The sequence below is a fragment of the Dromiciops gliroides genome, chromosome 3 (genome assembly GCF_019393635.1).
Source record: "Dromiciops gliroides isolate mDroGli1 chromosome 3, mDroGli1.pri, whole genome shotgun sequence".
In the NCBI taxonomy this organism is placed as follows: Eukaryota; Metazoa; Chordata; class Mammalia; order Microbiotheria; family Microbiotheriidae; genus Dromiciops; species Dromiciops gliroides.
Window position 1 is genome coordinate 661,440,662 of NC_057863.1, and position 27,994 is coordinate 661,468,655.

General features: G+C 50.8%; 1 protein-coding gene across 1 annotated transcript; it reads right to left on the reverse strand.

Annotated features, from left to right (window-relative positions):
• Window positions 1-442: 442 nt before the first annotated feature.
• On the reverse strand, window positions 443-25,506 carry WDR87 (WD repeat domain 87). Its single transcript, XM_043994046.1, has 5 exons — window positions 25,417-25,506; window positions 22,547-22,708; window positions 11,868-14,773; window positions 10,805-11,097; window positions 443-5,603 (listed from the first exon to the last, which is right to left on the reverse strand). Exons 1-5 carry the CDS (start codon window positions 25,489-25,491, stop codon window positions 757-759), a joined length of 8,283 nt encoding a protein of 2,760 aa, XP_043849981.1. The 5' UTR covers window positions 25,492-25,506; the 3' UTR covers window positions 443-756.
• Between the last annotated feature and the right edge of the window lie 2,488 nt (window positions 25,507-27,994).

The following is a 27,994-nucleotide window of genomic DNA, read 5'->3' on the forward strand; positions in this document are numbered from 1 at the left end:
GTACCACCCCCCCTGCCTCCTACTTAGCCAAACCAGGGTTTTGAGGCTGACGATATTGCAACTTTTATTTAACATAGGCACATAGGCAGACGGTTCAAGGCTCCAACCCTCTCCCCCTTTGGGGCTGTGAGAATTTAGAGAAGCACTTGGCAGCCAACTCTCCCTCTCCTGAATGAGCCACTCCTAGCAAAGGGAGCAATTCCCATTTGCCCTTGTTTCTTTGTGACTGGCTCCAAATTCTTTTCACTCCCTTGGCTTCCTGAGGGTCACAGCTATAGATCCTCTCTGGGCACGGAGGGAAGTTCTGTGGCTAAGGGTTCAGCCATGCCTTTCTCCCCATCAGTAGAGCCTTTTCCTTCTCCTGCTCAGTCTGTAGCTGGGTGGAGGAGAGGGAATTAAGTGGCTGGTCTGGAGGACCACTAACACCTTCTTTCTCCTCCTGGCTCCTTTTGTGGCTTGGAATGCACCCCATGATCAGCATCGTTAGAAGGAAGCTGGACTTTTCAGGAGGGCCCTGGGAGCACCATAAGCTCAGGGGGTCTGCTGAGCACATTGGGGAGGGGTCTTGATGGGACCAGGGAAGAGGGATTCAGAAAACTGGGCAGAGTGAGGAGGTCCAACACTGGAGGAGCTCGGCAAGAAGACATCACTTACTGGTCCTCACCTGCCTGCCTGCATGTTCTCCCTAACCCCACAGGGATAAATGTCTGGGGGTGGGGTTGGGGGGAAGAGGGAGAAGCCCAGGAGAACCTGCAATCACTGGGAATTAGTGGTCGGGATTCGGGGCAGAACTTCAGCCTTATGGGGGTCTGGTTGAGGCAGGCTCCTCCAGGCTAGCTCCAAGAGACCATAGCGGGCCTTACCCAAGGGCAGGACAGTGTGCACCTGGTTCCTCTCGGGCAGGGGCACCACCAACTGGAAGTTGGGTAGCTCTGGTGGGGGCAATTCATTGCTACACAGGAGATGATAGAGGATTCGCTCCCCTGGCACCAGTTCTGTGACCTGCAAGGCTTTTTTGTAGATGAGCTCCTGAATAGGATGAGCTTTGTGGTCCAAGAGCTGCTGCAGCAGCTGCTGCATCTCCGGAGTCTTGACTTGGTAGAGGTCTAAGACCTGACACACGTGGTCTATCAGCATGGAGCTTGTGGGCTGGTCCTCCTGCTTCTGCACTGCCAGGAGAACGTGGTAGAGTGCAAGGAAGGTCTCCCACTGCATCCCCCTCTTGGTCTTCATCTTAGGGCTCAGGGCGACAGGTAAGAGCTTGGGCTTCCACTTGGCTGCAACGGGCAGGGCTTTCCCCAGGGTCTCAAGCCTGGCTGCAGTGGGCAGGGCTCTCCCCAGGGGCTCAAGCCTGGCTGCAGCGGGCAAGGCTCTCCCCAGGGGTTCAAGCCTGGCTGCAGCGGGCAGGGCTCTCCCCAGGGGTTCAAGCCTGGCTGCAGCGGGCAGGGCTCTCCCCAGGGGCCCAAGCCTTCCTCTTTTCTTTGCCTTTATTCTGGCCAGCTGATGGTCTCTGATCTTGGTGTTCCAGAACTGAACATTTTGCTGGAGTTTCAAGATGTCCAGGACCTTTCCTGAGTACAGCGGAGAGATCTTAGCCAGGTCTTGCGCGACTGGTTCCAGGGACTTGGGTCGGATGTCTATGACCTTGCGTGGGCCCACCACCTGGGTGAGGAGGTCGTAGTGAATGGATGGTCGGAGCAGGGCGGGGAGCTTGGGCACCGAGGGTCCTTTTCTGGGCAGAAGCAACTCTCTGGGGTACTCTTCCTGTGGCAGGATGACTTCCAGTGTGGGCAGGATGCTAGCAGCAGGCTTGGCACCTGGCTGGGGAGGCTTCGAGACCTCCCAGTGGGAGGCAATGGCTTCCAGGTTGGCCATCTGCACCCATTCCATCTGCTTCAAGGGGGCAGTCTGCTCCAGCAGGCGGCAGAAGTTATCCACGTTCTTTTTGGTAATCTTACCCTTCTGGCGAAGCTTCCTCAGGGCAGCCTGGAACCGGTCCCAGCCTCCTTTGCCGGTCTTGCGGGAAAAGGCACTACACACAAAAGCCAGAGTTCTGTTGCGTCGGGCCAAGGCGCCTTTGAAGGCCCCAATCGTCCGGTGAATCCGAAGAAACCACTTCCAGCGATCTCTGGCCAACTTCTTCGGGGGAGCTACAGCAGCAAGCTCCCTGACATCCTGAGTAGGAATCCCCAGGCTATCTTGGGCTGGCTGGGCCTTCTTGGGGGCCTCTGCCTCCTTTGGCTTGGGGGGGGGCCTGGGGGGGGGCCTGGGCCTGCGCTTGGCCCTGGCCTGGAGCAGTAGCTTGACCATCTCCTCCTGGGATTCACTGGGCTGGGGCTTGGGCTGGGGCGGGGCCAACGTCGGCTTGGGGGGCAGCTCTGCCATCGATTCGGGTTGCTTTTCTTTCCAAGGCAATGTTTTCCCTGTAATTTCCAGCCCAGCCTTTTCCACAATAACTTCTTCCTTTTGCTGGATGATGCCCTTCCAGTCTGCTGTCTCAACAGCCTGGACGACGCCCTTTGGTTCGACAGACTCGACGACGGGCGCTATCTTCTTGGTAGAGAGTTCGAGCAGAGAGATCTCCTCCGACATAAGCGATGCCTCCTCTGCCTCTTCCTGCTCCTTTTCTTCCTCTTCCTCCTCTTCCTCCTCCTCCTCTTCCTCCTCCTCCTCTTCCTCGGCCTCGTCGGCCTTCTTCACCTCTTCCATAAACATAGACTTGGCCTTCTCGGCCTCCTGGGCAGCTTCTATTTTCTGCAGCTCCAGCAGCTTCTGCCGCTGCCATCGGATGAACTCGAAAGTACCCTGCATGTCTTCCACCTTGACCCCTTCTTCGTCCTTCAGGCCCTCTTCCAAGGTCATCTTTCTTTCCAAGAAGGCCAACTTGCGCTCCCTGCGGGCGATTCTCTTCTCTTTCTTGGTCAGCTTCTTCTGCTCTTTCATCAGCAGCTTCTCCTCTCCAGACAGCCTCCTCTGCTCCTTGGCCAGCTCCCTCTCCTCCTCCACCAGCCTATTCTCGATGAAGGCCAGCCTCCTGCGCTCCCTTTGCAGTTCGATCCAGCCCGAGGACAGGGCACTGTCATCCTGTTTCTCCAGAGCCAGGCTGTCGTAGGACAGCTTCTTCCCTTCCAAGATCTGCTGCCTCTGCAGGCTGAGCCATCTCCGCTCATCTCTGGTTTCCTTAATTTCTTCCTCCATCTTTTTCATTTCCATCAGACGTTGAGTCCATGTCTCATCGGTTACTTCGAGTAACTTCTGGGCTGCTATCTTCTCTTCTGTGATCAGCTCCATCTTCTTAATGATCAGCTTCCTTTCTTTCTGGGTTAATCCGAGCTCTTGCTGGGTCAGGCGCCTCTCTGCAATGAGCAGCATCCTCCTGTCGAAATCCTCTACATGGAATTCCTCCTCAGCGAATTCCTCTCCTTTCACCAGCTGCTTCTGACCTTTCAATAGCTTTTCCTTCTCCAGCCTGATGACTTCTGCTATTGCCTTCCTTGCCTCCTCTGCCCTCTCTTCCCCCTCTTCCTCCTCTTCCTCCTCTTCCTCCTCTTCCACCTCTTCCTCCTCTTCCTCCTCTTCCCCCTCTTCCTCCTCTTCCCCTTCTTCCTCCTCTTCCTCTTCTCCCTCCATCTCTTGCAGTAGCTCTCGCCCCGCTACGGGCAGTGCCTTTTTCCTTTTCCAAAGGGGTCTCTTTGCTCCCTCTGTGTAAATGTGCGCCCCCTCCCCAGGTGGAGCCTCTCCTTCCTCGCCCTCTCCCCCCCTTTCCGGGACAGGTACCTCCTCTCTGAAGAAGTGGAGCTTCCTCCTCTCCTTACGGGCTCTCCTCAGCCCCCTGGCAGCACTGCCTTCATGGGCAAGTTTCTTCGCCTCCATGAGCAGTCTTATCTCCTGGTCTGGTAGCTCTTGCTGTTCCTTGTTCAGTTCCAGCTCTTTCTGAATGATCATCATTTCTTGCTGGGTCACCATTATCTCCTTCTGGTTTTGCCTCTTCTCCTCCCGGATTATTTCCAGTTCTTTCAGAGACAGTTTCCTCTCTTCTTCAATAATCATCAGCTCTTCATTGCTCAGGGTCAGCACCCCTTCACCCTCTAGCTTCTGCTCTTCTGCCAGGGCATACTTGGAAAACAGAGTCAGTTCTCTTTGTTCCTGGGCTTGCATTCGGTCCTCCCAGGCTTGAATTCTCTCCTCCCGAGCCTTTTCCATTTTCAACTTGATGATGTCCCTCTTCTCCTTCATCTGTTTCCTCTGCTTAGTAGCCAACGTCAATTCCTCTGTTGCTGCTTTGGAATCCTTGAAAACAGTTTGTTCGTCTCTTTCCTTTGGCCACCCAGCCTTTCTGCTCTCTTCTCTGGCCTTCACCCTCTCCTGCCTGGTCACTCGAATTTCTTCTTTGGTTTCCTTCATTCCCTCTTTGAACAACTTGAATTCTTCAGGTTTTGTGTCTTCTTGGATCAGGATGTCCTCTTCTGTGATCAGAAACGACTCTTCCTTGGTCAAGTTGTTTTCTTCCGAGAACAGCTGTTCCTGCTCCTTGGCCAGCAATAGTTGCTCCTTGCTGAGTTGGTCCCCTCTCCGGACTAGCTCCTCCTCGGCCACAGCCAGCTCCTGCTCCCTCCTGGCAAGCATCCTCTCTTTCCTAGCCAGTTTCTTTGCCTGCCTGGACAGCTTCACTTCTTGCTTGGTGAGAACCTGTTCTTCAAGGAAAAAGATTTTCTTTATTCTGGATTTTGAGGATAGATAACTAAGTTCCATTTCCTCTTCCTCCATCTCTTCTTCCATCTCCTCTCCATCTTTTGCATATTCTGGGCTCGGCAACAGGGGACAGATCTCCTGAAAGAGTTCCCAGCTGGGTTGGCTTTCCACCAGCACCTCACGGGCCAAGGTCACCAGCTCCTCACTCAAGTCCTTGGCTATGCTTTCCTGGGAGGAGGAAATGCGCAGGGTCATGAGGTGGCAAATGTCATCCCGCCAAGAAACCCTCTCCTTGTCAAGCATCCTCGGCCTTTTCTCAGGTTGGGGAGCTTCTGTTATTTCTGTGACCTTCTCCTCTACCCCCTTCACCTCCTTCACCTCCTTCGCCTCCTTCACCTCCTTTTCCTTCTTTCTTAGTTCATGCTTCATTTTCTTGCTTCTTTTGCTTCGAGTTTTCCTCATCACCTTCAGGCTTACTTCCACATAGTCAGGCAGAGCTTCCGGTGAAGGGGATGAGGGTTCTAAGATACTACTTCTGTGCTTATCTGGGGTCACCAAGAAAAGGGCTGGGGAAGGCGTAGAAGATTTCCCAGAAGCATCCCTTCTCTCAGCTACTACTCTATCAACAGCTTCCCTCCCCATGTGTTTATGGGGCAGCACCATGAGTCCCTCTTCTTCTTTGGATTTCTTTTGTTTCTTTTTGTCTTCTGATTTTGCGGGTCCCTCTCCTTCTCCCTCTTCTCCTTCTCCTCCCTCTTCTCCTTCTTCTCCCTCTTCTCCTTCTTCTCCTCCTTCTTCTACTTCCAATTTCATGGTTCTCTCTTCTTCCTCTGCTCCCTCTTCTTTTGATTTCTTGCGTGCCTCTTTTGATTTCTTGTATGCCTCTTCTTTTGGTTTTTTGGGACCTTTGGCTACACAGGGAAAAATGGGAAATGGAGCATGAAAGGAAAGCCCATGTGTACAAGCCTTAGTCTAGTGGGAATGGATGAGTTTGGCCAGGGCTCAACAGACCCTATCTATGGTCACATTGACCCTTCATCACTGAGTGGGCACATAGAACAAAGATCTTGCCATCAAAAGACCAGAGTTTTGGGGAATCATGCAATTCTTAACTCTTCTTGAATGAGAATGGATACCCTAGGTCTGAATCTCTGTCCTACAACCATTCATCCCGTCCATCTCCACCCCTTGGAACACAGCATTTCATGGACACTTTTCAGTTGATCGTTCCTCTCCTCCCAGCTCACTTTCTCACTTTTAAAAAAATTTCCGGATGAAACAAGCACTTCCATAACATAGTATAATTTAAAAAAAAAAAAGATGATTGCAAGTGAAACTACAAATCTACCATGTATGATTTGCTATTCCTTTTAAATATAGAATTAAGTTGTCACATAATTTTTTTCTTTTTTTCTCCCTTTCCTCCTGCCCTAGCGATAGCTACCATTAGACACAAATAAGTCCATATATGTAAAATCATTCTATATGTACTTCCATTGATCAGTTCTTTCTCTGGATACAGATAGTGTGTTTCTTCATGTCCTTTAGAGTTCATTTGGGTATTAATAATAGTCCAAAGGACTTATTTGCTCAAAGTCCTTCCTAAAGTAATATAGCTCGGGGCAGCTAGGTGGCACAGTGGATAGAACACCGGCCCTGGATTCAGGAGGACCTGAGTTCAAATCTGGCCTCAGACACTTAACACTTACTAGCTGTGTGACCCTGGGCAAGTCCCTTAACTCCGATTGCCCCGCCAAAAAGAAAAAAAAAAAGAATAATATAGCTCACTTTCATCTCTTGTGTCACTTTGCCCTTATTAGGGATTTGTCTGGAATCGAATGATGCTAACCAGTTAGCTTTGATCAATGTCTCTATCTAGAGAGGATAAAAACCCTGGGAAAAGGCCAGGAGCCCTCTCCGCTCTCTCTCCCTCTTAGGACAACATGGGTTGTGTAGGTCTCCTGAACTCTCTTGGGACTCCTTGAGACCACGTTCTGTCTCTCTGGGAGACAGCATGGGGCTTTGGGGGCTTTCCTTTCGTTCGTGCTAACTGCTGTGAGGAAGCTCTCTCCCTGCCTTCTCTACCACATGGCCTGAGACCATGAGAAGTTAGATATGTGGTCGATTCTTTACTGGTATATAATATTAATAAAATAATAATCATATGCTTACCCCAAACTGATATAGCAATAGTAATTATTTTTTTAAAAACACACATACTGGGTGTCGTTAGGGAAATCACTTCATTTCTTTGGGCCTCATTTTCTGCATTTGGACTCTGGGATGGTACCCAAGGGTCTGGGGTTCTGGCCCCACCACTTGCTTGGTGGGTAGCCTTGGATCGTCTCCGCTCTCTGAGCATCAGCCTCTTTACCTGTAAGCTTGGACTTACCTTGTACTAACTGCCTGCTGGGCCTGGTTCCCCAGAGGAAACTGCCCCCTTGGAATCAGAGTATGTCATAACCAGACCCTTCTGATGATGTTTATCCCTTTGAGGGCATTGAGTCGATGCTCACCCTTTCCAAATCGAAAGGTCAGTATTAGGAAGAAGGTCAGAAATTACCTAGAATGTCTTCCCACCACATGTGCAAGTGTCTGAGTATGACTGGAGATGGGGGAGTGGGCTGGGAACTTCAGAGGGCATCTGAATATCATCCACCTGAGTAAGACTGCCACCAACATGCCAGACAAAATCGTCCAACCTCTGCTCTGATCACCCAGTCTCACGCTGCAGTCATCTCCAGCTGGATCTTCAGCTTCCATTGGGAAGAAGAGTGGCACCTTCTACTCAGTGATGAGCATTCTCACACCCTACATACCCCTGTGATTCCGAACCCCTGTAGATCATCATCAGAACCCCATTCTCCCATCTCTCACCCCCCCACCCCAAAGTTTCCTCCTAACCACCAAGCTCTTCCATGGTGCCCTATGGAATGCCTGTTCCATAGGCAACAACCTTCACTTCATCTTAAATCTAATATAGCATTTTCTTATGTTCTAGTTACGTGTAGAGATAGTTTTCAACATTTGTTTTTATGAGATTTCTAGTTTCAAATCTTTCTCCTTCCCTCCCCTCCCTTCCCCCTCCCCAAGAGAGCAAGCAATCTGATAGAGGTTATATGTGTACAATCGCACTAAACATAACACTTCATCTTAAATCGATTCCTCTCCCACTCCTTCCAACGACTAGCTCTTACTGAAACCCGGCTTTCTCCTGCTGACAGTTTCCCTGGCCACCTTTCCCAGTGCTGGTTGCACCTTTGTTCATTCTCCTCAACTCACTGGTTGAGGTGGGGGAGTTGTGATGCTTCTTACTTCCCATTGCCACTTCCAAGGTCTTCTCCTTCTCCAGTCACTCAGTAACCTCTCTTTTTTTTTTCTTTTCTTCTTTTTTTTTTTTTTTGGTGAGGCAATTGGGGTTAAGTGACTTGCCCAGGGTCACACAGCTAGTAAGTGTCAAGTGTCTGAGGCCAGATTTGAACTCAGGTACTCCTGAATCCAGGGCCGGTGCTTTATCCACTGCGCCATCTAGCTGCCCCCAGTAACCTCTCTTTCTTGGAGGCTCATGCTATTTGTATCTCCTACTCAATCAAAACCCTGGTAGTTGTTGGCTACAGACCCTCAGGTCTGTTCCTTCCTTAATGAATTTGGTACCAGGCTCACTTCCCCAGCTCCTGCCCTCATCCCAAGGGACTTAGACATCCACAGGCTTTCCCTCAAATACCCTAACCACTCAGTTCCTCAACTCACTCACTTCTCATGAGTGATTCTTCTCTTCTACCTCAGTCACACAAAAAGATGATCATACTCTTCATCTTTTCATCACCTACAAATATAACAGCCCCATTTCAAGAATTCCAAAATCCCCTTACCTGACCATAATCTGTTATAATTCCCCTCTGCCTTCCCACACCAAAGCCTATTCTTTGTCCACACTGTGACTTCTAATCTCTTGACCCCTCAGTTCTCTCCTGGGTCATGTCCTCTGCACTAGATACTCTTTCCTCTTTTTCCCATCTTGACCCAATTCAACACTGCATTTCTCTCTTCTCTGGAATCTCTGACTGCCACATATCATAGATTGTAAACTGCCGAGCCTCAGATGATTCCCACCATCCATTACCTCTGCTCCTACATGCCAGAGAAAATGCCCAGAGTTGAGAGATGCAGTGTCTTGTTTGTAGATCAGCCAGGAAGCTAGTGCCACTATATTAGAGGGCACTGAATTAGACAGGGCAGCTGAACAAAGATGGAGAAAAACACGAAGCCAATGTACACTTCACAACCTCAGTTGGACCCTCCTGCTGCTAGGCAATCCTCTTCCACCTCCCTCATTGGCTCACTCTCCCACCTTCCATAGCAGCTCTGTCCTCGAACCTTCCATGGTGTCTCCTCCACCCACTCTCTCAGCTGACAACCTTCCCTCATATTTTACAGAAAAAAAAAATGAAGATCCTCCACCCTAAGTCCCCCCTTGTCCCCTCTTTCTCACTTCCTCTCGCTCAGGGCCCATCTGTCTCTCCTCCTTTACCCTCGTCCTGACCAAGGCTCAAACAATCCTATTCCACTCTATGTCCTCCAGCAGATCATTTACTCTGTCATCCCCACTCTTTTCCTTGTTTCCAATCTCTGGTCTCTGTCTACTGGCTCCTTCCCTTCTGCCTAGAAATGTGGCCATGTCTCCCCATCCTGAAAAAATCCTCACTTGATCCTTCTGCCCCGACAACCATCTGCCTACATCTCCTCTGCCTTTTGTGGATAAACTCCTTGAGATGGCTGTGTCCAGTGGGTACCTTCACTTTCTCTCCTCTCATTCTCTTCTTAACCCCTTACAAACTATCTTCTGACTTATCATTCTACCAAAACTACTCTCTTCACATTTATAAAGGACTCTTAATTGGGGGCAACTAGGTGGTGCCCTCAATTCAGGAGGACCTGAGTTCAAATCTAGCCTCAGACACTTGACATTTACTAGCTGGGTGACCCTAGGGAAGTCACTTAACCCTCACTGCCCCACCAAAAAGAAAAGAAAAGAAGAGAAATAATGAGGGGGGTGGTTTCAGAGAAACATAGGAAGACTTGTATGAACTGATACAGAATGAAGTGAACAGAAGCAAGCATTATAAAGACAAACACCTTTGAAAGACTTAGCAACTCTGACCAATACAATAACCAAGCACCATTGCAGAAGACTCATGATGAAACATGCTATCCACCTACAGAACAGATAGTCTTATAGTACAGATGGAACTTCCTTCCTTCCTTTTTCTTTTTCTTACTGTCTCCTCTGATGGAAGAGGAAGTAGGGGGAGGGAGAGAATTTGGAAATGAAAAATAAAAGAATTAAAAAACTCCTGTGCTGGGGCAGCTAGGTGGGGCAGTGGATGGAGCACCAGCCCTGGAGCCAGGAGGAACTGAGTTCAAATCCGGCCTCAGACACTTAACACTTGCTAGCTGTGTGACCCTGGGCAAGTCACTTAACCCCAATTGCCTCCCTAAAAACAAACAAACAAACAAACAAACAAAAAAAAACCCTGTGCTTTATATATAGGGAAAAAAAAAAAAACCTTAGCACCTGATTCACCCAATAATACTGCAGAGGACTTATGATGAACCTGCTGCTTGCTGCCAGAGAAAGGACCACTGGACTTGGGGTGCAGAAAAAGACAGACCATGGTACATGAGGCCACAGGATTTGGACGTGACCAATGTAGGAGTTTATTTTGCTTCCTGACCATGCATGTTTGTGACTATTTTTCTTTTCTTTATCAAGGAGGGGACAGAGCTGGGAGGGCAAGAAGGCATTTGCATTGACTCAAAAAATTAATTGAAAAAGCGAAAGCAAAAAAATCCCTAATCTAACCTACTTATTTTGCAGATGGGAAGCCCAAGGCCCAGAGTGGCAAAGTGATTTGCCCAAGATCATAAGTACCAGAGGTAGGATTTGAACTCTGGTCTTCTGACTGCATTCTGAACCCCTTTCCCCCCCCACCCATTAAGGCCCTTCCTAACCTGTGCTTTCCCCTTGGGGTTGGCTTCTCTACAGTGATGTGGCCCCAGGACAGTGAAGGCTCCTCCTTCTCAGGGCCTCTGGGGTCCCAGCCATACTTACAGATCAACTTCTTAATTGGTCGGTGGGGACGAGGCTGTTTGGCCACTTTGGGAGGCTTGGGAGGCTCTGGAGGAGGCTCAGGGGAAAGTTCGAAAGGCCTTTTAGTATGCTCTATTGTCTCCTTCAACTCCTCCACCTCTGGGACTTCTAAGGTCAGAGATGGCTCTCTTTCTTTATCATGCTTGGTCAGGTTTTCCTTGAGGTATCTGTCCACCTGACCAGACAGGATCTGCAGGTCCAGTGGCCGAATCCCCAGTATCTGATCCAGAGTCTCATCTCCTATGGTTTGCCTCCTATGGAAGCCAAGGGGCAAAATCAAATATCATCAGATCTCAGGTAAGGCCCTCAGAACAGGGAATGTGCCAAGCGGGAGGGGCATTAGAACAAGGAATGGCAGAGTGAGGAGGGAGGGGAGGGCTCAGGGTTGTTCCAAGATCCTGAGGAGTTGTTTGGGAAAGGGCTTAGTACAAGGCATGTGAGAACTGGGAGGGATTTCAGACCAGGGAATATCAGAGCAGCCTCAGAGCCCAGAATGTCAGGGCTCGGGAGGAGCCTGAGCACCTGGAAAGTCAGGGCTGAGAGGAGCCTGAGCACCTGGAAAAGTTAGGGCTGGGAGGGCCTTAGAACGAGGAATGGTAAGACTGAGAGGTTTCTCAGGGCTGGAAAGGACCCCGAGACAGAGGATGTCAAAGGCCGAGGGCCCTCGAGCAGGCAAGTGAACAGGTGCCCTGACATTTATATCCTGCTCACTGAGGTCTCGCCAAGGGCTTTTTACACATTATGGGCAGAGCAGGAGTTGCTTGGCTTGGCTTCTGGCTCTCTCCGGCCGGCATTTTGCAGTAGGACAGGTCACTGGGTGCCCCGGCCAGAAGGGACCTTGGAGCAGTGCTGGGAGCGAGTCTGGGGCCGAGAGGGGCCATAGACCACCCCCCCATCCCCTCACCCCGCAGCGTTCCGGAGAGTCGGGGCTCTCAGGAGAAACGACAGACAAGAAGAGCCACGGAACGTCAGTTCCCCAGGGGCCAGGAGACCCAAGCAAGGTGGGACAACCCGCCACACTTACTGCAGTTCAGAGAACAGGTCATCACGCTGCAGCAGGTTAAGGAGATCATTCTTAGTTTTGATGCCGGTGACACTGATTATGAGATCCCAGGCTTTCTTGCGCACTTCGGGGTCAACGTCTAAGAGCCCCCAGGCCAAGGGGATGGCGAACAGGTGGCTGAGGAAGCCCAGCTTCTCCAACCCTTCCCAGGCCAGTTTCCGGAAGATGGCCAGGAGGTGGGACGTGTAGTCCATCAGATGTCTGGCGGTGGCCGAGCGCTGCTTCGGGGACACTTGGTAGGCGGCAAAGATCTGCGCCAGGGCGCTGGTGCACTTTTTGTACTTGTCCGGGTCCGAGCTGGTCATCGTGCTGAGCAGGGTCTGGATTACGCTGTCCACGGACTCCTCGCTCATCTCCTCGGACAGCCTGCTGCGGGTGTCGATGAAGACGTCGCGGGGCCCTTCGGCGATGCGCTCGGAACGCGTCGCCAACTGCAGGCGGGCTCTCCCAAAGAGCTTCTGGACGCTGAATTCCTCTTGTGCCGCGGCGGGCACCACTCGCAGGTGAAGCTCGGGCAGCTCCCGCAGCTCCTCGGGTTCCACGCCCCCGGCGGACAAGTCTACGGAGGTCAAAAAGACCGGCGTGCCCTCCGGCCAGAGGCGAGCCCGCACCACTGAGTTGGGGATGTAGCCGTCGGGCGCGATCACCCACTTTCGCCCCTGGCCGAAATACTTGCGGAGCAGTGGAAAGCGGTGGATTTCGTCCCAGCTCAGCAGGTGGGTGGCTCGCGGCATCGAGGGCATAGAGTACATTATCTGCTGTAACTGTTTCTGCCTTCTGTTTTCCTCCAGGGACCTGAGCTGGTATTTCTCCCGGTACTTCTCTTCCGAGGTCAGGATCGGGCCTCCTCCTTCCTGCACCACGTGAGGGACAGTCCTGTCAAAGGCCACGGCCTTGAAGTTGGGTAGGGTCTCCAACCTCTCCAGCTTCTGCTGCCCGTTCCCCACATAGAGGTAGCGGGGCACAAAAATGGTCTTGAAGGATAAGAAGAAGCCAGGCAAGAAGGGTTTGGGGGTCTCCTGCAGCTTGTCGGGGATGTTCAGGAGCGCCAGGCGGTTCAGGAAAGCGGTGGGGAGCAGTGTGAGGCAGGACACCAAGTACAGGCTCTGGTTGACGGTGATGAGCAGGTCGCCTCGCTCATTGGCGAAGCAGAGAGCCCCGAAACTGAGAGCCGAGTCGAAGCGCGTCAGCAGCGTGCCCTGGAGGTCCCAGATCTTGACCGTGCCGTCGGCGGCGCCTGTGACGAAGATGCCCAGATTCAGGCAGATGTCGAAGGAGGTGATGGGGCTCAGGTGCAGGGGCCTGGTCTCCAAGAAGCAGTCCTCCGGCTTGTTGTCGGAGGACGCCAGGAAGTCCTGGTAGTGCCAGAGGCGCAGACGATTGCCCTCCGTGATGGCGCTCACCGATTTGGGCAGCAGGATCAGGTGACTGAGCTTGCAACTGCAAAGGATGCTAGTCAGCGGCAACAGATTCACCACGGCCCCTTCGAGGACGGCCTCGGACAAGTGCACGTAGTCGTCCATCCCATAGGAACAGATGAAGGCGCTCTCCCGGGCGTTGCAGGGCACTCCCGTCAGGGTGGCGAGCGCCAGCACCGTGGCGTTGTGCAGGTGCTTCTCAATGCGGGCGCAGTGATGCTGAGACAGCACCCTCACCATGCCACTCTCGTGCCCGCAGAACACCAAGCCCTCCAGCCCCCGGCTCAGCTGGGGCCTCCCGTAGGCCAGACACTGCACCCGGTCGTTGGCATCGGGGGAGGCGCACAGCAGGTACTTGGCCGTACACGGGCAGCGGCTGGCGTCCAGCACCAGCACGTCCGGCTTGCCCGTGGCTACGAAAATCTCTTCCCGGTCAGGGTCGTAGGTCCAGTCGATGGCTTGGTCCAGGAGGGCCAAGGGCCAGGTCAGCACCAGGAGATCCCCGGTCAGGGGGCACAGGAACCGCAGGAGGCCGTTCTGAGTGTAGCAGGAGATGCGGGATGAGTTGGGGCCGCAGCAGATCTGGCGCAGCTCCTGAGGAGTGGACCCGCACACGTTAAAGAGGCTGTAGAAACAAGGCAGATGGTACACCGAGAAGGTGGTGGTGGTCTGCGAGAAGAAAGCCTTGGACCTCAAGAACTGGAGGTAGATCAGTTCTTCCCCGAGTTTCACCTGCCGGAGGAGGCTGCCCAGGGTCAGGTTCCACTCCTTGACCATACCTTCTCCCCCCGCCGTGAGCAGGGTGTGGGCCTCCGGCCGGCTGTGGATGCACAGCACCGCCCTGCTGTGGGCCTGGAAGCTGTGAAAAGTAGAGTCCCGGTCTAGGCTCCAGGCCTGGACCTGCCCCGTTTTATTGCCTGTGTAGAGGTAGCCCTGGGTATTGCAGGTAAAAGAGCAGGTCATGGAGGAGCCGCTGCCCTGAGAGGTGAAGACCCTGGCTTCCTCAAAGCGGTCTGAGCCTAGCCGACTGAAGGTGCGCACCAGGCTTTCACAGAGTACCACCATATGCCCGTCGGGGCCGGCCATGGAAATGTCCTGCACCAGCTCGTTGCCAGCCATGAGCACCTCCTTGGCCATGTGGAGGCCTCGGCCGCTGGGCTCAATGAACCACATGACCACAGCCCCGGCCACGCCGGAGAGAAGCATTTGGGACTTGGGGTCATAGGCCAGGCAGCTGATGGAGAATCGACAGGGCATGACACACAGGGTCCGGAGTAAGCGGGTGTGGTCCCCAAAGATGCGGAGGAGCATGTCCCCACAGTAAGCGGCCAGCACCCGATGTTCCCCAGCATGCACCATGGCCTGAACCGGAGGCATGTTCTCATACATAGGGAAGACTCTCTTCTCCACCTCGTGGTTATAATCCTTTGACTGCACCCACACCACTGCCTACAAGGAAACAAAGACAGATAGGAGTCAGGGTGAGCGTGCCAGAGCTGCGATCACAGGGCTGACACTAGTGTCTACAGAGGACCAGGGACCATGGTGCAAATGATGGGAAGAGAGAGGAGAGAAGCAAGGAAGACAAACAGGGAAAGGGGCAGCAGGTGAGGCAACGAGGGAATACTGCCCAGAGACAACAGAAGACGTGAGGAAGAGGCAGAAGACAGGTAAGTGCTGAAGGAGGAGATGAGAAGACAGAAAAGAACAAGCAGGAGAACTTGGGTGAGGAGGCATGAAAGAAGATGCAGGCAAAAATGGAGAGAAGGAGAAGAGAGATGGTAGAGGAAGAACACTCATCAGAAAGGATATGGGTAGGGTGGATAGAGCACCGGCCCTGGAGTCAGGAGGACCTGAGTTCAAATCCAGCCTCAGACACTTAACTCTTACTAGCTGTGTGACCCTGGGAAAGTCACTTAACCCCAATTGCCTCACTAAAACAAACAAACAAAATGTAATCCAAGGGAAATAGCTGGGGAGAAAAAAGCACTGGGGGCTCTGGAGAAGAGAAGCCTCTGAAAACCAGAATTAGCCTAGAGCTCCTGGGGAGAAGGACCACTACAGGGAACAGGGCTCCAGGGATCCCGGTTCATATGCTAGATACTTTGGGGCCAGGCCTCTCTCTCATCCATTGGCCCACTCCCTTAGGCCCAGAGAGAGAAGAGGACTCGTCCCAGGTCAAAAGGGACAGTGCTGGCACCTCTTGCACTAGCTGCACTTTTCTCTTCATCTCCTAGGGCTGGGGAAGGGCTAGAGAAACAAAATGTCAATGAGTTTCCAGGACCACAAAGAGTTGTGGCGAGAGAGGGCCTAAAAGGGGCTTGAGCACATCTCCAAGAATCTCTGCAGCTCAGAGGAAGGGGGCTCAGGGGATATTAACCAAACCCAACCCACTCCTCCCATCCCCCAACTGCCTCTAAAACAGCCTTGACAAGTCTTCTCCAGTCTCTTCCCAAAGGCCTCCGGCCACCCCCTCCCACTGTAGTCCAGTCACCTTGGGGATGCCCCAATTGTTATTAGCTACACTCTGTGCTGAAACAGGAAAACCCCAACCCTCGGTCCTCCATGTGCTGTTACTGAACACAGTCCTCTCTTCTCCAGTGCCTTTAAGGGATCCCCACGTGACACAGACTCAGAGGCCCTTCACCATGCTGACTGACCTCTCCTGGAAATGTTCCAGTTCTTAAATCAAGATGCCCAGGATGGGCCACGAGACACCTGATGAGAGGCAATGAGTACAGAGTGAGGAGAGAGTCTCACCTCTCTATTCCTGCAAGCTACGACTCTCAATTCAACCCCAGATCACATTAGCACTCTTGGTTGTCACAGCTTGCTGCCGACTTGGATTAAGTCTGCAGCCCACTAAAGCCCCTGGATCTTTTTCAAAGAAATTACTGTTTAACACCTGTCCATATTATACTTGTAAAATTGATTGGGGTGGGGGGAACTTATGTATAAAATTTTGCATTTATTGAATTGAATTTCATCTTTTAAGATTGAGCCCCTCAGACACTTGACACTTACTAGCTGTGTGACCCTGGGCAAGTCACTTAACCCCCATTGTCCCGTTAAAAAAAAACAACAACACAAAGAAACCAAAACCAAAACAAACAAACAAAAAGATTGAGCCAACAGCGGCTCAACAACTTGACAGCCATACCCTCTTGCTTTCTCTTTTTTCACTAACCTCTTGTTTTATTAAATTCCATGCTTTTCCAACTTCCCTTACTAACTTGTTTTATTTACACTGTTTTACTGATCTTTTCTAATTTATCTTGCCTTGTCAACTTCCTTCTACTTTCCCCTCCTGGCCCTATGCCTGATAATCTCTGGACTTCAAACTAGATGCCTTTATTTCCCATACTGCTTTTCAGCTCCCTACTTATGCTCTTCCCCTTTTAGAATGCAAGTGCCTTGAAGGATGGGCTGCCTTTCATTTGCAATCTGAAGCCCTTAGTACAGTGTCTGGCAGGTACTAAATGCTCAATCCATTCTTCCTTCCTTCCTTCTTTTTTCCTTCCCCTTCTCCTTTCCTTTGACAAATCTAAGTAAATTAGTCAATCAATAAACATTTATTAAGAGCCTACCATGTGGGGCAGCTAGGTGGCACAGTGGATAAAGCACTGGCCCTGGGTTCAGGAGTACCTGAGTTCAAATCCGGCCTCAGACACTTGACACTTACTAGCTGTGTGACCTTGGGCAAGTCACTTAACCCCATTGCCCCACCAAAAGAAAAAAAAAAAGAGCCTATCATGTGCCAGGCACTATGCTAAGTACTGAGAATATAAAATGAGGCAAAAACTGGTCCCTGTCCTGGAGAAGCTCACAATCTAACGATTGTGGTGATAATGACAATAATAGAAAAAAGGAAGCTGAGCTGGTGAAACCTCAGATCCAGGTCACCTTAGCTCAAGTACTTGCTATGGAAATGGGGGTGGAGGTGGGGAGGTGAGACAGGCTCCTGAGATTTTCTATGAAGTTCCCTTCCTGTTATTCTGGAATTGATATTTCTTGGCTGGTCCTAGTATGCTTGAGATGGAGCATTAAAAAAATAAAATAAAAGATTAGAGAGGGAAGAGACCTCAGAGTTCATCTCTTTGTGTCCCTCACCCAGTACCAGAGTTTTCAGAGAATGGCGGCATTGGGAAGGGCCTCAGAGGCAGTGTGATGAGCAGAACTGAAGAGTATTATGCTGGGAGAGCGGAGGCATGACTTTGAACCCCAGCTGTTTGATACTAGGTGATAACCCTTGGTAAGTTACACAAGCTTCCTCCATTTTTTCAGTTTCAAAAGCCTAATGGGATCGTGCAAGGAGAACTATGTGTAAACATGGAAGGGGCAGGAGGAGCAGCCAGTCCTTGAACTTGACTTTCCTCTAAACTGGCCAAAGGAGAGCAGAACACACACACACACACACACACACACACACACACACACACACACACACACACACACACACACACTTTGGTGTAGAAATGCTCTCAATCCAACAGGAATCCACACGGGAACAGGAAGAAAGGCAAAGGAAAAGCATTAGAGGAAGGGTGGATTCAAGGATGGTTTAGTCAAAAGCAAAACAAACCTTAAGTTTAGAAAGGGGCTGGGGCAGCTAAGTGTGGTAATGGATAAAGCGCCGGCCCTGGATTCAGGAGGACCTGAGTTCAAATCCTGCCTCAGACCCTTGACACTTACTAGCCGTGTGACCCTGGACAAGTCACTTAACCCCCAAAAAAGTTTAGAAAGGGGATAATGAAGAAGAGGAGAAAAAAAGAGAAAGGATAATAATATGAAATAAACAGGGAAAGAGAAGTATAGGAAAGGAAAAGTATAAGAGAATAGAATGGAGGGAAAGAATTCTCTATTATAACTGTGAATGTGAATGGGATGGACTCACCCCCCCCCCAAACAGAAGAAATGAGCCAAATGGAGTAGACAGCAAAATCCAACAATATGTTGTTTAGTGAAACATAAAGACTAATACTGAGTTAAAATAAGGGGTTGGAGAAAAACCTATTAGATTTCAGCTGAAAACAAAAAAAAAAAACAGGAGTAGCAATTAGTATTTTAGACAAGGCAAAAATAAAAATAGACTTTTTTTTGTGGGGCAATGGGGGTTAAGTGACTTGCCCAGGGTCACACAGCTAGTCAGTGTCAAGTGTCTGAGGCCAGATTTGAAATCAGGTCCTCCTGACTCCAGGGCCGGTGCTCTATCCACTGAACCACCCAGCTGTCCCAAAATAGACTTAATATAAAGATAGAGGTACCATAGATGGTGAATTGGTTTCAATACTTAATATACATAATATTCAATGAAATAGCTTCTAAACACTTAAAAGAAAAGCTAAATGAATTATAAGGAGAACAATAAAGTTCAATAACGGAGCATTTTTATTTATCTCTATCAACCCTAGATAAATCTAACTAAAAGATAAACAAGAAAAAAGTTAAGGACTTGAGAGGAATTTTAGAAAAATTAGATGTGATTGACTTCTGGTGATTACTGAATGTAAATAGAAAGGAAAATATATATTTTCAGCTGTGCATAGCCCCTTTCCAAAATTGACCATGTTTTAGGACATAAAAACCACACAAACAACTTTCTCCTCCCCCCCCCCCAACTTTTTTTCCTTTTCTTGCAAGACAATGAGGGTTAAGTGACTTGTCCAGGGTCACACAGCTAGTGTCAAGTGTTTGAGCTCGGATTTGAACTCAGGTCCTCCTGAATCCAGGGCCGGTGCTTTATCCACTGCGCCACCTAGCTGCCCCTCAAACAACTTTTTAAAAAGCAGGGATATTATTATGCATATCCTTTACTTATCACAATGCGGGGGAAAAATTATGTTAAATAAAAGGCCAATGTAAAAAGTATTAAAAATCTGTTATTAGGTATATATATATATATATATATATATATATATATATATATATAAAGCCTACATCAGATTGCCTGCTGTCTAGGGGAGGGAGGGGAGGGAGGGAGAAAAAATCTGAAATTGGAGAGCTTGTATAAACAAAAGTTGAGAACTATCTTTACATGTAACGGGAAAAAATACTTTATTAATTTTTTTAAAAGTATTAAAAATCAACTGGAAAAAAACCCTAAAAATCAACTGGAGGGGGCAGCTAGGTTTCGCAGTGGATAAAGCACTGGCCCTGGATTCAGGAGGACCTGAGTTCAAATTCGGCCTCAGTTACTTGACACTTACTAGCTGTGTGACCCTGGGCAAGTCACTTAAGCCCCCAAAAAATGTTTAGAAAGGGGATAATGAAGAAGAAAAAAAAATCAACTGGAGACTAAATTGCTTAATCTTGGAGAACTGTTGGGTCAAAGAACAAATCGCAGAAATGAGAGAAAATGTCATTAAAGATAATTATGACAATAAGACAATATTTCAAAATTTTGTAGCCAAAGCAGTTCTTAGGAGAAAAAAAACAGATAGGTATATATGTGTGTATGTATATATGTGTGTGTATGTGTATGTGTATAAGTATATATATATACTTTTATTAGCAAAAAAATCAATGAATTAGAAATGCCATTAAAAAGAATAGAAAATTATTTTTAAAAAATATTGAAAATTAAAGAAGAAATTACTAGAATTTAATAGAATTTAAAATTAAAAACCCCACTGGACTGACAAATAAAACTATAAGTTAGTTTTTTGAAGAATAAAACCCCCCAATAAAATTGATAAACCTGGGCAGCTAGGTGGTGCAGTAGATAGAACACTGGTCCTGGATTCAGGAGGACCTGAGTTCAAATCCGACCTCAGACTTTTGACACTTACTATCTGTGTGACCCTGGGCAAGTCACTTAACCCCAATTACCTCACAAAAAAAAAAAAAAAAGATGTAGCTCAGTCAACTTCTACAGGAAGGGGGATTGGAACAGCACGTGGTTAATTGTGGGAATTGAGTGAACCACATAGACCCCATCTTGTGACCCAGTTCTGGAGTTGGTTTAGTTCCCTTACTATTCAATTACAGGTCAAGTCCAATTTCTCCCTTGTGAGGAAACTTTATTCAATAATTGGGAGAAAACCTTATTATGCTGGAAACTAGTCTTGTGTGGCTGGGAAGCTGGCCCAGGCCTACCTCTGCTTGGAGATCCTTAACTACGGACAGAGGTTACACTGACCAGAACCCACATCCAAAGTTTGATGCAAAGAGTTTTCTCACAACTGCACTTGTCCAGCATCTCTTACGTCTCGCCTGAACACTGGCCCACACTGACCAAATAGTTATTGTTTCCATGTTCCTTTGATTGCTTACAGGCACCTTGGGGAGTAGGTATCTCCCTTTCTGATTTCAGGGAACTGAACCAGTTCACTCTCCCCCTCCCAGCTGGTAGGTAAATCACTAATCTTTCATCCAATTCAAAATCAGATGACCTAATGTTGTGTTGTTTCCTTTTAATGAATTGGTCTTATTTGGTTGTTTTTAATGTATAAAAATCTGTCTGCTCCTGTATTGGGGGTATGACCCTCAGCTGAGGAAGGGGTCTGGTCCCCATTTATTGGGCTTGCATTGCTTACTAAATCAATATGCTTGGGAGGAGGCCGCTAGGTGGCACAGTGGATAGAGCACCGGCCCTAGATTCAGGAGGACCCGAGTTCAAATCTAGCCACAGACACTTGACACTTACTAGCTGTGTGACCCTGGGCAAGTCACTTAACCCTCATTGCCCTCCCCCCCCCCAAAAGCTTGGAAGCTTGAATCTTGGTTTCCTCAGTCATTTCCTCTTTCGTCCGCCACAGTATGTATGTCCTTTGTGCCTTCCTGTTAGTTGCTTGCAAGTAGGACTCATTTCATTCTCTATGCCTGTATCCCTAGAACCTAGGTCGCACAATGCTTGGTAGTGGGCATTTTTACAGTAGGTACTTAATACTTATTGATTAGCATCAAGAGTAGGTTATGCCAATTGTTTTTACATGTAATTGGGGAAGAATAGCTCATGCCCTATGTCCTTTTTTGGACTGACCTGGTGGGCTAGAGCGTGGGATCCCAGCTCTGAATCTACAAGGGCCTCAGAGGACATTTGTCAAACCCCCTCGACACCCACCCGAGGGAGCCATCTGTCCTTGGCCATGTGTTGCTTTGTATTTTTTTTTTTTTTTTAGTTTTTTTAGTGAGGCAATTGGGGTTAAGTGACTTGCCCCAGGTCACACAGCTAGTAAGTGTTAAGTGTCTGAGGCCGGATTTGAACTCAGGTACTCCTGACTCCAGGGCTGGTGCTCTATCCACTGCGCCACCTAGCTGCCCCCTTGCTTTGTATTTTTACCAACGGCTTGGAAAATATGGGGATGGCATCTTCATTTAATTTGTGGATAACCTCAAGCCAAGAGAGACAGCTAGCACTGGGACGAAAGAATCAAGATTCTCGAAGATTTGGGCAGGCCAGACTATCTCACTAAATCTAACATGAGGGCATTTCATCGCTTTGAGTTCCAGAAGTCGAGTTAATGCAGCCAAGATGGGGGGTGTAGTTCATGCAGACAACAAAGATGGAGGGCTCTAAGCTCTGTCTTTGGCAGCCCTATGATTCAGCACTTGAGACAGTGACTGATTTTGAGCTGCGTGTTGGGAGGTAGAGTGCCCACAAGCCTATGGGCAGGACGGTTCTGCTGGACGTGCCCCAGGCTCCGCTCCCAGCTGGAGAACCTGTCCAGTTCTGGGCGCCACATCTGAGGACTCCCACTGAGGAGGGGGAGGGCATTCTGAGCATGGGAGGGTCAGCCAGAGGAGCCGGTGGTTGCCACATCCAAGGCTTCGTAGGACTGTCCCCGGGAAGAGGGTTCCTTGGCCCCAGGGGGGCGGAACCACAAGTGGTAGGAGGGCTACCCCAACATGGAAGGAGCTGTCCGGAAGGCTGCGAGCACAGGATCTCCTCCTTACACTGGAGGGTTTTGTGAAGGGGCCGGGGAGCTGCAAAGAGGATTCCCGGTCATGCACCATTGGGTGACACAGACTGAGTTCACTTCCAACTCTTGAGCCTGCCACATTGATGTGAAGGAAGGACAGGGAGGTCCTGGGAGAAGGGGCAATACAGGGACTTGGCTGAGGAGGGCTGGAGAGACCCGGGATCCTGGAAGACCACCCAGGGGCTCCCTGCCAGCCCTGGGGCAGCCCCCCCATTCTACCTCCTGTGCCGCGCCCTGAATACAGTTCTGGGGACCTCCCTGAGACTTCTGGGCCCCATGGCTGGCAGCTGGGCACACTCACCTTCATCTCCTTCCCCTTTACCCAGCCCAGCGAGGCGTAGTAGTGGGCATCAGTGTGGTAGTGACAGATGTTGGGCATCCTGTTTGGGTGGCGGCTCTCCTGGAACACCACCTCGGGATGGTCACTCAGGACGATCACGGCATCCGGCCGCTGCCCCTTTTGCTAGAGAAGAGGCCCCGGGTGAGACGACTGTCCCTCTCCCTCAGCTCCCTCGTGGTTCCCGCTTCCCTTGGCCCGGGCCACATTTCGGCTCTTATCATCATGGCTCTCCCTTGACTCGACTGGATGTTCCCTGAAGTCAGGCGACAGATTCGAGGCATTTCCCTCTCTGCTTCCTCTTCTACAGCCTCTCCCGGAATCACTGGACTGAAAGCTGGAGGGGCCTTGGCACCTAGTACAATCACCTTGTTTTTACAGATGGGGAAACTGAGACCCACAGAGAAGTAACTTGCCTGTGTCTGACCTGGCGTGCTCTGCCTCCAAATGCAGCTCTCTTCCCCCACGCCCTCCACGACTGGAGCATACACCCAAGCTCAGACTGTCAGCCGTGCCGGTCCCACCCGAGTTCTGCCTGCCCCTTCACATGACTAAGTACATGCAGTTTGGGCAGATGGAGAGCAGAAGGAACTTCCCCCTTCTCCCAAACATCCCTGGTGCCTAGGATTTCTGACCCCCAGCTTCCTCCTTGGATTATCTGGATCGGGTTCTCCCTGGTCTCCTGAAAAACAGCAGCCGTCCTGGAAGGCCCCGAGCCTTGGGGGTGGGAGGCCAGCCCAGACACTCGCTGCCTGGCTGTATGATCTTAGGACCCTCCCAAGCCTTAGTGGGCCCTGGGCAGACCTGTCCTTGGAGGGGGCCTCATTCCTGGACATGTGTCCTTAGAGAAGGCCTCTCATGCCCGGGCGGGCGCAGGTGTCCATGTATGTGAAGTTTACCCCCTGTGAGATGGCAACTCTGGCCGGGGTGGGGCTTCATTTTGCCTCGTCCCAGTCCCTCAGCCTCCTCACCTAGGGATCGTCCTGGGCTCTTCCCTCTCTCTGCCCCCAGCTCCAACACGGGCTCAGGGCCTGTCCATCTCCTTTCTGTCTCCTCTGACACTTGCCCTCACCCTGGGGCAGGTCCCCACCGCCTCATGCCTGAATCACTGCAGTAGCTGCTGGGGGTGCTATCTGCCCTGGCCTCTTCCCAGGGGTCACTCGTGCCCCAGGCCAGGGGCACCCTCCTCCTTCACCTCCCAAGCTTGAGTGCTCCCTCCCCAGAGGCCTTTTCTGACCCCTTCAGGTTTTGTTGCATGAGCCCCTCCAGTGCCTTTGTCACTGTGTACATTTATTACTTATTTCCAATCCACAAGTGTCTGTTAGACCCTGCTGTGTGTTGGGTACTCTGATGCTACAAGTATACTACAGAATGAGGCCCACTGAGAGGCTGCCCACACGCGCTGGCCAGCCCCACTCTCCAAGGGTAGGTCTACCCAGGGGCCACTGAGGCTTGGGAAGGGCCTGTCTAAGATCACACAGCCAGGCAGCGAGTGTCTGGGCTGGCCTCCCACCCCCAAGGCTCGGGGCCTTCCAGGACGGCTGCTGTTTTTCAGGAGACCAGGGAGAACCCGATCCAGATAATCCAAGGAGGAAGCTGGGGGTAAGAAATCCTAGGCACCAGGGATGTTTGGGAGAAGGGGGAAGTTCCTTCTGCTCTCTGGGCCTGTTTCCTCCTCTATAAAATGGGGGGGGGTGTATGGAATCTATGGAAATGCTGCTGGGCTTGGAACCCAATTCTGCTATTTTTCTATCTGTGTGACCTTGGAAAAGTCACTGAGTCTGTTTCCTTCTCTGTAAAATGAGGGCCTCCCAGGTTCCCTCTGACACTCCCCTGATGGTCTGGGGACTGAGAGGTCATGTCCAAGTCCCCTCCCAGTGCCACAGTGTCATTGGACTTCAGAGCTTGAGAGGCCTTGCCTGACCCTCTTCCAGTTCCCAGCACCACCCTCCTTTTGCCCCTCCAAATCCCTTGGGCTATTTTCCCTGCCAGGGCAGTGCAGAGACTCAGAGGAGAGATTCTACATAAAGCACTTGGTGCTCCTCAAAGCTCTACAGAAATGTCAGCTTCCTGAGGGCAGGGATGGGTTTCATTTTTTGTCTGTATCCCCAGTCTTTGTCTCTGTACCTCTAGCACCTAGGGCTCCAGGCCTGGCATATAAAGCAACAGCCCAGGTGCTCTGAACTGGCAGGGCTGCCCTCAGGGGCCGGCCAGTACAACGTGTCTGGAATCCCACTTCCCCACCCACTACTGACATCTGCAGATGGGAAGCTCACTACCTCCCCTGGCAGCCCTTTCCTCCTGGAGATAGTAGTGACTGTTGCAAAGTACCTCCTTATATTTAGCCATAATCTGCTCCCCCACCAGCCCTGACAAAAAATAAAAAAGCACCCACAGCATCATAGACTTAGAGGGAGCAGGAATCTTGGTAACCATCAATTCCAAATCCTCATTTTAGGAAGTGCCTTGCCTGGGGGGAAGGGAGAATTAGAGCCGGGGGCTTCCTGACTCCCAGCCCAGTGCTGCCCATTAGACAGCCATGTCTTCATGTTTCCCTGCTGGTCCCTTGTGTGACCTTCAGGCTCAAACAGAACCAATCTCTTCCTTTTCCAGCCGTGCTGTGCCGGGGCCCTGATGCAAATCCTTGGCACTGAGTGGTAACAAATAACTAACCTGCATCTTTGGGCCTTTCTTCCTACGCATTCCCTGAGGACAGGGATGCCCACCCTCCCAGGGGCTCCCTGGGGAAAGATGGGGCCCCAGCCTCTGAATGCAGTTGGCGCTTAGTAACTGTTGAATGAACATTGCACAGGGACCTAGTAGCAATCTCTTACCATGCGTTTATTCAGGACATCACTAATAATTTTCTTCATATGTTTCCAGTCAGGAATGAGTTTATTCTCAGCCATGCTTGGCTTTCTAAACGTCTCCTATCCTAGAACCTGCAAGGGTCCAAGAATAGAATTACACATAGGTGGGCCTCAGAAGAAAGGGCCAGCTCTTTGAGGGAACTTGGCCTCATCAAGACCAAAACATTCATTTTAGAGAAAGGACAACCACCGAGGCCCAGAGAAAGGAGGATGCTGGATTTGACCTGGCCTCTGGTGGCAGCCGCCCAAAGCCACCATCTAGAGACAAGGCTCTTCAGGGATACAGAAAGGGGTCGGTTCATACAACTCCCTCATGTCCTGGGTCTGGATTCGGCAGGAACTGGAGGCCTCTCATTGGATGGGGGAAAGACTCATCGAGCAGGGAGTGACACTGAGGGGTGGGAACCCAGGTCCTCTGCCTTCAAATGCTTTGCTCCAGTGCCCGTAGCTGAGAGGGGCCTTCCCTGCTTGAAGGCCTTGCTGAGCGGGGAGCCCCGGGTGGCCCAGCCTCCTTGTGGAGGGCGGGGGGCTGAGCTCTTCCCTGGATCCCTGACCAAACCCCGGAGTCCCCTTCCTGCATCATCCCTGACTGAACCCGTATAACTGCTCCTCCCGGGGGCCCCTCCAGGTCCCCAAAGCAGCTCCTTCCAGGACCTGCTCCCCTGCTCCGCCCAGTCCTGGGTGTCCTCCCCTAAGTCCAGGTTTTCACCGTCCCTCTTCAAATGTGGGTCTGGAATCCCCCCCCCCCCGTTTATCTGCCCTTCTCTTTAGTGACATATCATTGTTCCCATTTCACGGAAAAGGAAACTGAGACTCAGAGACTTTGAGCGACTTGTTCAAGGTCACAGAGGCCTGGAGGCTTCATCTCTTTCCCTCTCATTCACACTGCTTCCCTGTGATGTTTCCTCATTCCCCTCAGTCCCTACTTCTGGGGTCTAGGAGGACAAGACTCCTGCTTCTCCTGGCGAGCTCTGGGAGACGGCTACTTCTGCCTCCGCCCAGAGCCAGCCGGGGTGGGGAGGGCGTGATGAGACAGCAGGTTATCCAGAAAGGGGGAGCCCACAGGGTACCGCATTGTTTTTCCCTCTACCACAGCAGATGAAGGTCCCTCCATGTCCCAGGGCATGGCCTTGATTTGTCACTGTGGCTGAAAAATCCACTTGAACCCAGATGTCTCAAGTCTAGAGAACAGGCCCCTCTCTGTGACACCTCCTTGGGCCCCGAGGAATGAACGCCCCACCCCATCACTGCAGATGACATGGGACAGGCCGTTCCTCCTTCTGGAAGGGTTGGATAAGGGAACCTCTGAGGGCAGAAGTGGGTCCCACCCTCACACACAGTACAGGGACCTAGCTCCCCTGCTCCCTGGGCCTTACTCACCAGTCGCTCTCCCCACTCAGTGGGGCCTGATTCTCTTTAGTTTTGCCAAAATCTCAGCTCACTGGATGCTTCCAGCTCAGTCTATCCAAATTCCACAGTAGTAGATCTCTAGCAAGAGGAGAAGGAGGAAGAGCACGGGAGTCTGGGGAGAGGCCCCCAGGACCAGAAAACCAGAGGCCTGGTGTTGGTTCTCAGTTGGTTCTTATGAGTGAGGGTCCTGACATGACCTGAACTGCCAGGCAAAGGGTTGGATGCCCACGTCTATAACCCCAGAGGAGGCCTGGGGGCTTGCTTGGCTAATGACAATCCCCTCTCCCACTCCCAGATGGGCCCAATTCCTTGTAGCTGACTTCTCACTGGGTCAGGGGGCTCCAACCACTTCCTGCTGGAGAGCTCTGACTTCTTCCCTCACATCCACAATCGTTTGCATGTCCCCTTCATCCTCAAATCTCTCTCACTGGATCGGTTCATCTCCATTAGCTATTGTCCCATACCTCTCTCCCTTTGGTGGCTAAACTTGAGAAAGCAATGGCCCCTCAGCTCTCCCTCCTCCCACTCTTTTCTTAGCTTCGATAATCTGGCCACTGGTCTCTAAATGGTCTCTCGGCGGTCATCTCAGCAGACTTTTCTCTCTCCCCCTTCTCCTCGGCCTCTCGGCAGCCTTAGACACTGTGGATCGCCCTCTGGTCCAGGACACTTCTCTCTCGGTCTTTGGGACCCCTCTCTCACTGCTCTTTCTCTGTCTCCTTTGCTAGATCCTCAGGGCTGTCCTGGGCCCTCTTGGGGATTGAGTCACCTTCTCTAGGCTGATGGTTCTCAATCCAATCGGTCCTGCCCCAGTGAATCTCTGGTGACTCCCAATCTTGGCTCTCCCATTGCCTTTCAGACATCTAGAATTGAATGTCTAGTAGACATTGACGTGTCCAAAACTGAACACCTGATCTTTCCTCCCGAACTCTCCTTTTGTTCTTCCGAGGTGTCTGACTCTTTGTGACTCTGTTTGGGGTTTTCTTGGCAAGGATACTGAAGGGGTTTGCCATGTCCTTCTCCAGCTCATTTTACAGATTGGAAACTGAGGCAAACAGGGTGACTAGCCCTGAGGTCTTCCTGACCTCAGGACCAGAGCTCTATCTACTGCACTACCTAGCGGCTCCTCCTACCT